The sequence below is a fragment of the Mauremys mutica genome, chromosome 2, assembly GCF_020497125.1.
Source record: "Mauremys mutica isolate MM-2020 ecotype Southern chromosome 2, ASM2049712v1, whole genome shotgun sequence".
NCBI lineage: Eukaryota > Metazoa > Chordata > Testudines > Geoemydidae > Mauremys > Mauremys mutica.
The window spans coordinates 257,382,084-257,394,407 of NC_059073.1; the positions used below are offsets into that span (position 1 = coordinate 257,382,084).

At 39.4% G+C, this 12,324-nt stretch overlaps 1 protein-coding gene across 1 annotated transcript in view; it reads left to right on the top strand.

Moving 5' to 3' along the window:
• MALRD1 (MAM and LDL receptor class A domain containing 1) overlaps positions 1–12,324 on the top strand; it is a 420,915-nt gene that overhangs the window by 56,190 nt on the left and 352,401 nt on the right. Inside the window, exons 12-13 of the mRNA XM_045007156.1 lie at positions 2,526–2,699; positions 6,478–6,598. Coding sequence (XP_044863091.1) covers positions 2,526–2,699; positions 6,478–6,598 — 295 coding nt within the window. The remainder of the gene's footprint in view (positions 1–2,525; positions 2,700–6,477; positions 6,599–12,324) is intronic.

The window sequence follows — 12,324 nt, forward strand, 5'->3', positions numbered from 1 at the left end:
TGATCCATTTTTAGAGCAGCTTTCCTCCAGAGAGGTAGCAAGTGACAGTATTGCACACCAACAACTTTAGGACATGGTTTAATTTACAGTAGGGAACTAAGGTTGAACAGTTAGCAGTCAACATTAATTTATAAAATTGTAGAAAGCTTATGAAAGCCCAGCTGGTTTGGTTTCTCCTTCGTGAGACTTTGATCAGAGGCAGACTACCGTTTTGTGGAGCACTGGGCCAGAGAAAATGGGGGCCGCTCCCCACGCCTTCCGCCCGCAGTTCCCCCTGCACCCTACCAGTGTTACTGCTGGGGAAATGGGATTGGGGCGCAGGTGCTTGCCCCGTTCCACCCAGGCTTGGGTGAGTGGCAGCTGGCAGAGTGCCGCTGCAGAGGCCCTGCCCCCAGTTCAGGAATTCAACATGAGAGTACCCTGTGACTAAAAGGCCATGATATAAGACTGACAAACCCACATGTGAAGGCTTTGCTGTAGGGTAGCTGAGTGAAGGTCTTGCTTATACTTTGTGTTGGTCTTTCTCTGTTAATAAATAAGACCCTCTGAAGGGGGAGCCTCTTTAGTAACTGAAGACCTGCTTGGACTTATTTAGACCCTGGGGGAGAGGAAATCAAGGCAGAACTCATCCAGATCTCCATCTTTGACAGCAAGGGGGCATAGAGGGATGGCCTGCACCATGACAGTCCTGTTTCCCTGAACACAGTGGGAACAAACAGGCAGTTTTCTTGCTTGCTGTTTCCCAGCCTGTCTTTCTAGTCATTGCTCTGCTCAAAAAAAGCACTCTCTCTCTCTTAGCTTCCTCCCAGGACTGCATTCACACTGCTTCTCCTCCTGTCTGCTTGCATTCTGGTCCTGTCTGCTGCTGATGATACACATAGCTGCAACTAAATTAATGCCCCAGACCCTGTATACTCAACCAGTCCCAGAGAAAACCTTATTGTCCCTAAGTTAGTTCTAGCTCAGGCCTTCCTGTGCAGCCCAACACTTTAGGCGGTGGTGTCTATTAATTCAGCTGTCTTACTCAGAAAGGGGCTTAACTGTTTCTTCCACTTAGGTGATATCTACACTACAGACTTCTGCCACCATGGTTGTGCTGGTCAGGGGTGTCATGAGATGTGATCCCTGACAGACATAGCTATGCTGGCAAAGTCTCCTTGTGTACATACAGCTTACGTAGGCAAAATTGTATTTCTGCTGGTATATCTTATTTTGTTTGGGAGAACTGGAATAAGCTCTACAGGTGAAAGTTCAGTTTTGCCAGTATAAGCTGCGTCCATACTAAGATCACTTTGCTGGCATGGTATACCAACATAGCTATACTGGCAGAGTGCTCCTAGTGTAGACCTGGCCTTAGCCTGAATGAAAGATGGTTACCCCACCCATCAGCTTCAGTGAGATCTGTGATTGCCTATAGATCAAAGACAGACTTGCTGGCAGCCACCAACCCTCTCCAGTACAAGAGTGCTATGTAGTAGTTAACCTAAAATGGTTTGAGTTCTTTACATTTTTTTCCTTATAGCCTGTAATTTAAGAATAGGTAAATTGGAGAACATTTTCTATGTAATCTGACGATCCAAGGAACACTGTGGAAACTCAGCACAAAGGATGGATAAAGAACTGGATTGCATTCAGTGATTATCAACTATCTAGGGCTTGCAGTGAATGGAGAGTTTTGCAGTTGGGGGATTCTAGCTTTTCAGTATCTAAAAAAATGGAAAAACTTATGAGAAGAAATAAGACAAACGTAGTTTCTTTGAAAATTGTATTTCTCTCCAGTTCTTGTGATCAGAATGGTTTTCAGAATACTACTTAATGAAACTAGGCCAGGATATATGAGCCAACAATCCTAGTATTACAGGGCTAAAGTCTTCTGTCTTGGTTTCTGTGCCTGCCACACCAGTCTTTCCAGCTGCTTCAATCCTGTTGTCCCCTCTTCCCAAGCTTTGATCCTGCACTTGCATTTCAGGGAACCGGTAGGATAATTTAAAAAAAAAAATCCTCTCCCATAATTTTCAGCCCCTGGAAGGTTTATGGGATTGTTCCTAAAAACTGAGGATCAGATGAAGACTGGGGATGCATGTGGTATTTCATGGTTTTACATCATTCTCTGACTTTCCTTAAGCCTGGCTTAGTCTGCGTTTTCAGGTATTTCACCCATGTCTCAGGGTACAGTTTTGAAAACAAAAATTATTTTTCGTGGAGCTCCCTGATGGGAGCCCCCAGTGAGGTAAGGGAAATCATAGATAGATGTCTATAGGTTATGATGGAAATACATTTTTAAAATCATAGTTACATATTTGTAATGGCTTTACCTTTTTGACACAAATTGCCATCCTTTCGGATCCTATATGTTCAAAGTGTGTTTCCTGTATGCCTGCTGCATTTAGACCTGTGGTTATGTACACAATACAGTGATACTGCATATGCAAAGCTAGTTTATATTATAATGATGTAAATCTATATTGAAATTGCTGTATGTTGGCAATCTCTCCAACACATTTAATAAATATTTCTTTCAACAGATAATATTTTGGTATCAGTTGTCTCAGGATTCCCAGCTCTCTGTCTTTAAGAGAACCGTCCTTGGTGAGGATTTGCAAAAAATAGGTGACATGACAGGTTTGTCCAAGAGGCAGTGGACTAAAGCAAAAATTCTTATAGAAAGCAAACCTGAGGAAATGTCACCACCTTTCCAGGTAACTGTATTGGCAATTATATTTATTTTGTGTACAAATAGTTATTCCAATATGGCTTTTAGAATTAATTTATTCCCATAATTTAAAATAATCTTTACTTACACTTTTATAAAGAATTCCTTTAAGCTTTTTCTATAGATATGGAAATAAAAGAGGAATGTCAAGTTTCAGAAGTTTATGCATTAAAATCACACATTTATGATGAAAATGTGATGTGCAGTATATTAAAAAAAATGGGATGAGTATTTGTGATACAGTTGTGGAAAAAGCGTATATCATTCTGGGGTGTTCTAATAGGACTGTTGTAAGCAAGATATGGGAGTCTCGCTCTATTCAGTACTGTATTTGTGAGGCCTCAGCTGGAGTACTGTGTCCAATTCTGGGTGCCACACTTTAGGAAATATATGGACAAACTGGAGACAGTCCAGAGGAGACAAAAACATGTTAAAAGGTGAAAAAAGTGGGCTTGTTTAGTCTTGAGAAAAGAAGACTGGGGGCAGGATTTGATAGGTCTTCAAATACGTAAAGGGCTGTTATAAAGAAGATGGTGATCAATTGTTTTCTATATCCACTAAAGGAAGGACAAGAAGTAATGGGCTAAATATACAGCAAGGAAGATTTAGGTTAGACATTAGGAAATACTTTCTAATTATAATGGTAGTTAAGCTCTGGAATAGGCTTCCAAGGGACATTGTGGAATCCCCATCACTGGAGGTTTTCAAGAACAGGTTGGACAAAGACCTGTCAGGACGGTCTAGTTTTACTTGTTGCTGCCTCATCTCATGGGGCTGGAGTTGATGACTTCTCAAGGTCCCTTCCAGCCCTACATTTCTATAATTCTATGATTATACTCAAAAATTAGCAGCTAATGATGTTGGCTACAGGGAGGGTGAATGCAGCGTCCTGGACATTTCAGTCAGTAACAATCAATACTTGCAGCATTGATCTCCTGCCACGGGGTTTAGTTTGACTTTCAGATTATCTCATACCTGTATTTAACTAGGTGCAGAAAACAACTGTTGAATCACTCACCAACTAAAACGTAAAGCATTTAGCAAAGCCATCTTCCTGTTTTGGTCTTTACATTTTGTATGCCACCTTCATAATAAAAACTGTCAAACTATGGATTACAGCCAGGATCCTCAAACTTTTCCATAAGGAGATTTCTGCACAGATATCACAATTGATTAGTTGTTGAGCAACTTTCCACTCATTTCAGGTCACTTGAACCACTTCACCTCCCAATCATAATTGATAATGTGTCTGTGGCTACTATAGTAAAAATAGAAAAGTAGCACAGGGAAAGTGTTTGCACCTGTTCCTTTATTTAATGCTATTTAGCATGTGCAAATGAGGAGAGTCAACAGCATGGGATCAGCAAGTGCTCCATGGTGCACGTGTAGTCCATAGAGCACAATTTGAGAACCTGGCCTACAGGGTTTTTTTCTATTTTAATGGAACCAGGGTCAGATCTCTAGGCCACTACAAAATTTTATGTTTCATCCATGCTCACCCATAGGATACATCCTCAGTGTTGATTCTGCAAATTGGTCATTAGCTCCCGCATTAAATATCATCCTTCATGTGGCACCGTAATATGGAAAATACATTAAGTTTCCCTCATGGAATTCTTTTCCATGGTGGGTGACACAAACTGTTGACACTTTAGCAGAATCGAGGAATTTAATCAACCCAATTTCTGCTGTGCAGAATGCTGTTTGAACATCATTAGAGGTTAACAATGTGCTTATTTTATCAGATCAGTACCAAGAGGACAAAAGCAATAGCATTAAGCATTCCCAAATCAGCAATTATATATTGCACACTTCTTTAGTGTGTCAGTTATTTTCTTATATTAGAATTAATTGTCTTCACATTTATAGGTTTTGTTTTTATCATTAGACATCTCATTAATATTGTTAGAAAAAATCTGTAATAATTTCATATGCTTCATTCCATATTGACATGGAAATTCTTGCCTCTTTTACTTTCTGAAAAGAGGCCATTCAGTGATACTATTGCTGAATAACATTAGAATCACTTCCTGCAATGAGTCTTTGGAGAATGTTGTAATGACCCCAAACTGAAAAGAGATCCTGTTTTGGAACCTACCTTATTTTGACAACTATTCTAGTAAAATCAAAGTAAATTATGGAACAGAGATATAGATAGGTCACATATAGAATACCTGATCAAACTGGCTTATATAGGAGATCTCTAAAAATTTTATTTACCCACTTAGTGTATCTAAAGTAGTCAGCTGTCCTAGAAATATTGTGCCCATTCCTAAGAATACAGTATGGTACTAGAAATCACATCGCTGTGCCTGTCAAAGTCTGGGCCCAACATACATTACAGAAGTGTGGTCTTTAGGGACGTAGTATCAAATGTCATCATGAAAACTGCTCTACAGTGCTGCCTTATGCTATCATATCCTGAGGTAGGATCCACAGCAAGCCTCCATTGGTACTTCCTGAAATTCCAGTGCTACATTGGTTTAGAACATGGATTCCTCAGCTGAATACTCTCCTTTCTGGATATGGTCAGAGACTGACATGTAGCAATTCCCACCAATAGGCACAAAGGGCCACGCTGAGGGTTAAACACCCCCAGAGCCCTGACATGGGCACTCAGTTCTGACTACAAGAGTGGGACAAGGCAATCTCCCTTCAAGCACATGATGGGACATAATCATACTCCATCACAAGTCCCGCATGTCTTTTAGCACAGAATTTGCCTTCTGGAAGATATAGGGGCAGATCTTTTAGTAGATTTGCATCACTCCACCAGCATAAAGTCGCCATTAATCTGGTGAATCTGGCCATATGAAAATTCCTCCTGCATGTGGGCGGATCCTTGGGTTATATAGCACTGCATAGTAGCTCCTACACCACTCTTAACTGTGCAGGGGTGTGGCAAGAGTGTACCAATGCCCCAGTGATTCCTGCCAGCTGGAATGGCCCCTTGGAAACTGTTTGCCTTTATTTTGGATCAGGCAATTGATCTGGGGTGCTCTGAAAAGTTTTCCTAAGGCATTTCATGGCTGGATGATCATGTGAACATGTCTTGTTTCATAAATGTGCCAGCCAGCCACCCCCTGTGATTATTTTTATCATCAAGAAAACTTTTTAAAATAAGGCTAAGAAACAAAAACTATGTTTCACATCTGTGATATCCTGAATGACAGGGTGTAGTTCAGTGAATCAATATAGCCCTCCAGTGACTTTCAGGTATGAAATATGTTGGTTTTTTTTTTTACCATGCTAGCTGGCAGGGAGTTTGGGGCATTGTGTGTTTAAAGGTATCTTTATATGCACACATTATACTGTATGTATTTCTTATATGGAAATGTCTTATTGATCTCAGCAGACATGGTATAAATGAACTCATGTCTCAATTAAATTGAGTTGTAAACCACCACATTTGGTTACCCTGAATAGCTCATTTAAAAAGGCATATAACTTAATGGTTCCACAAGGAAGACAGTACATTCAGGAAGTGATGATTATTATCGCTTAGGGTTGAAACAAGGTTGTTTAGGTTCCATAACTCTCTGTAAAAGTAGTTTATGTCTTTGAGAGTTTAGTTGTAAGTTTCTGCCTTGAATCTTACCATGCTAATCTCGACCATATGTTTCACTGGCTAATGGGGTTCTTCAAAATTTTGATGGTTGTAAATGGTATTTACTCTCCATACAGATACCGGGCATTATAAAGAAACAATATTTCCTTTTGTAATGTCAACTTTAATAAGGTTATTTATTTCTTTGTCATTATAGATCATTTTACAAGCCACTGTTCTATCAGAGAATGCCACTGTTTCTATAGATGACATCAGTATAACAACGGAATGTGGTATTGTGTATAAATCAATTTCAGATACCAGCCAAGAAAGCAAAGGCAAGTTAAATTAAAGCAAGCAAATTAAAAAAAAATAGCTTGAAGGACAAAGTATGGTGTCAAGCTAACTTTCTTTTCTATGCTTTGTTGTTCTTTCACAAAAAATATTCTTCTTGTTAATGTCATTTTGTGGTTTTCCCCTAACAAAAGAATTAAACAATGAAATAGCTAACTTGATTTTCAGATATTTTTAGCCTTTTATTGACAACAAATTCCAGAATAATTTGAATTAGATATTACAGACGTGCAAATCATAAAATTCATACTTCAGAGTAATGTGGCCTTGTTAAAGTCAGAGTGTGAAAAAGGATGCTACAGACGTAGCTTTCAGCTGTATGGTTATACAGACACAGACTAAAAACAAGTGCTGTATATACTCGATCATAAACTAGTTCATTTATAAGCTGACCCCCCTAAGATGGATAAGTAAAAATGGAAAAATTTATGACCCATTCATAAGCCGACCTTATAATTCAGGGGTCAGCAAACTTTGGCTGCCAGGCCATCAGGATAAGCCGCTGGGGGGCCGAGATGGTTTGTTTACCTTGAGCGTCCGCAGGCACGGAGGTAAACCTAAGTAAACAAAGTGTCCCAACGCGCCAGCTGCTTACCCTGATGGGCTGGGCCTTTTCTAGGCAAGTACATAATTTATCAGCACTATGGTGCACCCAATGCACTTAGGGATGTCATGGAAAATAATAATAAACAAGTAGAAGGCTGCTGTCATCTAGAAAGGAGAATAACATTAACTGGATTTTTAGTTCACCAAAGATGGTGTGAAAAAGTCACTTTATATATAACTGATTCCATCTGTGTGCACTATTATATATGTAAATGGTGAAAAGAACATCTTTTTTTTTAAAGGGGAAGCAAACTTTACAACCACTGAATCTTCATCCCTTTATTGCCCAGGGGGTTATTTACCCTGTGAAGATGGAGCCTGTATTTCATCTGACAAGTTTTGTGATTTCACACCTGACTGCTCAAATGGGGATGATGAAGCCAAGTGCTGTAAGTGAAAACATATTGACTAGTAACTCATGCTGTAAGGGCACATATACATACTCACTGGGAGTCTTCTGGCCACATTTCCATTACTTCATGAATGGTGTTATTTAATCAAGAGTAAAAACTCCAGAGATGCAGTGCTTTCAATATGAGTCTATATTGATGTCTCCTTTGTACTCTTTGTGCAGCTGCCCTGTTAAAGTTTAAAACAGAAAAGCTGTACACTGACTTATCAGCAGAATGGAGCTGTTTAAAAAAGTGTTTTATTTTACAACACCTATAATGTAAAGTACTAGATACAGTATTATGCTGGGCTCAGAAAATTATTACCATGGTAGTCAAGGCCTGATTTTGAAAAAAAATGAGCACACACAGTTGCACATGTCTAATTTTCACCTACAAATGCTACAATTGGATTTGTAAATCTAATATTTATGCATAGACATGGCCATTTAGAAGCATATACAGCTGCAGTTACTCAATTTGCACAAGCAATCATGGTTGCATATGTCAACTTTCAAAATTAGACCCTTACTGTTGACTTATTTACTGACCATGTTGTTATAAAAGCCCATGAGACATGATCATTATGCCAAGTTACCATGCATTTGCTTATTTTTCCAAAGGAGATACAGTCACAGATCCATAGGATCAGTGCTACGCCCTCAGCTTTGCTTGGAAGAACCTCTTCTGTGTGCCAAATTCCCAAGGGAACTCAGTCTTCCTTCAGGGTAGGCTATGCAGCCTCACTGCCTCCTAAAGACTGAACTTCTGGGGCTTCAGCACTTCTGCTTCACACCATGAGCTCTCTTCAGTGAGTCCAACTGAGAGAGACTCCTGGTAGAGACTAGTACACTCTTCAGGGATTAATGCACTTCACCAGATATTTGCAGAGACACTCAAATAGCATTGTCAAAACAGTAGGGTTTATTAGTCAACTTGAATATAGCATAGAAAGTCCTCAGGTTAGCACAGAAAAATGTAAGATAAAGCATAGCCCAAGTCTATTCTGGTTAGCCCAGAGCCCAGTCAAGCTGTAGTGAACTCCATGTTCAGGCTCTGTCTGTCTCTCAGTTTGATCTTCTTAGTTCCCAGGTAAGAGCTCCCAACTATTTCTGGAAACCAACTATTGTGCCCCATCTCACATCTTCCCAGTTCTTTATTCTCAAGATTGTGGATTTTGCTCAGCTTCTCTGCTGAGAGGTGGGGGAATCCATCTCCCTCTAGGTCATAAGTTGCTAAGTGTCAATGTCCCAGCGATTGGATTTGCCATCGTCTTCTTGAATTCTCCATTGATACGGGGTCAGCCTCAGCCAGTTTTTTTTAATGACCTATTCAGGCTCAGACAGGTAGGTGACATTCATACCTATGTCTCTCAGCCTGGCCTGAGAGCAAACAGTCCTTCCCCGCCCCCACCACTGGATAGCCATGAGGCACACATAGGATTAATAAAATATTACAGAAAATTCTCACTTCATCACAGGTAGTATAAGCAATACTTAGTAAAAGATTATTGGAAAATATATCATGATTATTTTTTGATAGTTAAGTAAAAGACCAGTGCAAATATAGTATCAATGTTGTATTATCTAAAAAGAAGCTTGTAGTATTCTCTTACCCCATATAGCGCCATGTGTTACTGAATATGATCAGAGCTACCATGTAACATTTTGCCACAGTTGTAAATATGACCCAAATGTCCTACTTGTTAATTATCCGTTGGAGAGGGAATTTCATAGTTGCTGCTCATGAAAATGATCCTGGGACCAATGCAGCTACAACATTGCAAAGTATTCCAACAGACAGATGAAATGAGGACAAGTACTGTGGAATCTTCTCCATACAGTGTCTTCTCCCTCCCACCCCAGTAACCTTTAGTCCTGCAACATCCCCACAATTTTAGTGTTTGGACCTCTCTTGAATAAAGCAACTGTTCTCAATTTTGCAATGGTTTGTAACAAGTTGTATTCAAGGTTTGGGGCTCCAAAAGATGAATGCACTGGGCTAGAAACACACTTTCTCTCTCTAAAGACCATGTTCTCAAAGATAGAGATAAAAAGGAAGCAACCAGCAGGAGTTAACCAGAGGCATCTGCTTCCTTCCTTTAATTGTGGGAGAAGGGGAAGGCAATTGTGTTTATCACAGGACTCCAGCCAGGAGAGCAGGTGGATCCTGTTCCTTTAATAAAAGGGGATGGAGGAGAGATACCCAGCGGGAAATACTTATCTGGCTGGAGCGAATATACTATTTTTCCTTACGCTCATTCTGTGTTGTTTTGAATTGAGTAAAATGAAGAGAAGTAACTAGAAAAAGCTCAAATATCTGAGACCTTTTTTGTTTCATTTGTGGAGATAAATATACTGTAAATTACTTCCATTAAAAAAAATGGATCACTTGATGATTACCTGTTCTGTTCATTCCCTTTGAGGCACCTGGCATTGGCCACTGTCAGAAGACAGGATACTGGGCTAGATGGACCTTTGGTCTGACCCAGTATGGTTGTTCTTATGTTCTTGTTCTTAATCACCCGGCAAATTGAAGTGTTTTCAGTAGTAAAACTCAAAGCATTGGTGTGTCACTCAGCATTTGTTCTGGAATAAACCTTGCCCTCCCACTAGATTGTAGGAGGTGGATAAATGTTCGCAAAATAACAGAAGGAGACCATTATGTTAATTTTCACTCAAAGATCTATTTGGGAGTTTGAATCTCTGGATTTCCAGGCAGTGAATAACTAGAACATTCTTACATAGATTCATGGATTCCAAGGCCAGAGGAACCTTTGTGATCGTCTACTCTGACCTCCTGCATAACACAGATCATAGAACTTCCTTGAATTAATTCCTGTTTGAACTGGAGCATCTTTTAGAAAAAAAATCCAATCTTTGTTTAAAGATTTCCAGTGATGGAGAATCCATCACAACCACTGCTAAGTTGTTCCAATGGTTAATTGCCCTCAATGTTAAAAAAAAATTGTACCTTATTTCTAGCCTAAAGCTGTTCAGATTCAGCTTCCGGCCACTGGATCTTGTTATATATTCGGTAGCTAGATTGAAGAGCCCTCCCTCTGTTACCAAATTTCTGTTTTCCATGTAGGTACTTATAGGCTGTGATCAAGTCAGACCTTACCCTTTTTGATAAGTTAAATAGATTGAGCTCCTGGATTTTCTCTCTATAAGGCATGTTTTCCAAACCTGCAATCATTCTTGTGGCTCTTCTCTGAACCCTCTTCAGTTTATTATCATCCAAATTGAAGTGAGAACACCAGAACTGGACACCCTATTCCAGTAACCTCATATCAGTGCCAAATATAGAGGTAATATAACCTCCCTATTCCTACTCACTGTTCTCCTGTTTATGCACTGAAGGAGGTTTATGTGGCCACAGTGTCACACTGGGAAATTTTGTTTCGCTGATTATCCACTATGTTCCCCAAGTCTTTTCCGGAGTCACTGCTTCCCAGGGCAGAGTCCTTGATCTTGTAAGTATGGTCTGTATTCTTTGTTCCTAGATGTATGACTTTACTTTTGACCATATTGAAATGCATATTGTTTGCTTGTGCCCAGCTTACCAAGTGATCCAGACTACTCTGTATCAAAGACCTGTCTTCATCATTATTTACCATAATTTGTTTATTAACTATTATAGACAATTCTACCATTTTCTTCTAGTATCGTTAGGATTCATTTTGTTAGGATTCATTTTGTTCCTAATGTATTCCAACTTCTTCTTACTGTCCTTAACTCTGCCATAGATTTATCCTTGCAGTATTTCAGTTCCCTTATCAATTTTCTATAGTTCTTAGCTTCTAATTTATGCTCATCGCTGTTAGCATCCCCCTTTTTCCATTTGTTTGTTTATATCATTTATCGTTGTTTTCACATCCCATATAAAACAGGTTATTTTTAACCAGTATGGCTTCCTGTCTGGTTATGGGTTTGGGGGAATTTAGTAAAATCTTCTTAAACTGTTCTCAATTTTTCACATTTTTCTGTTTAACCTCTGTGTCCCAGTTGATTTGACTCGTGATTGTTTTCAGCTTTGTGAAATTGGCCCTTTTAGCGCACTGTGTGTGTGTATGTGTGTGTAAATGGCCCTTTCAGTCCACCATATGTGTGTATGACTTTATTCTGTTTCCATCTAACAAGTATGACTGAGCCATGATCACTGGTACCTAAGCAACCACTAATTTTAGTTCTGTGATCAATTCCTCTTTCACTGTCATGATGAGGTGTAATGTAGAATTCCTCCATGTTGGATGAATACTTTTTGTGTGTACTGGGACAAATGTACTCTAGCATTTGTTACTCAGGTTGAAGTCCCCTATAATAATGATGTTTTTCCCCTACACGTTATAATAGGTAAGTGGTTAAGGAGCCATTTATCCTGTTCTCTAGTGTGATTGGGTGGTCTGGGGCAGACACCAACTAGTATTCCATCTTGTGCTTTATCTGTTAGGACATTGATCCACAAGCATTCAAGGCCTTTTTAAAAAAAAAAAAATTTTTTGAGTTGTGACTGACTCAGAAAGAAGTAATGCCATTTTTACATTGAGTGCCACATCCCTTCTTCTTTTGCCTACTCAAGTCTTCCTAAATAGGCTTAAATTGAGTTTAATATCCCAAACATTTGAGTCTTCCCTCCAGGTTTCAGAACTCCTCTTGTTTATTACCCAGACTTCTAGCATTGGTGGATAGGTAATTAAAATATTCCTTCTCTTC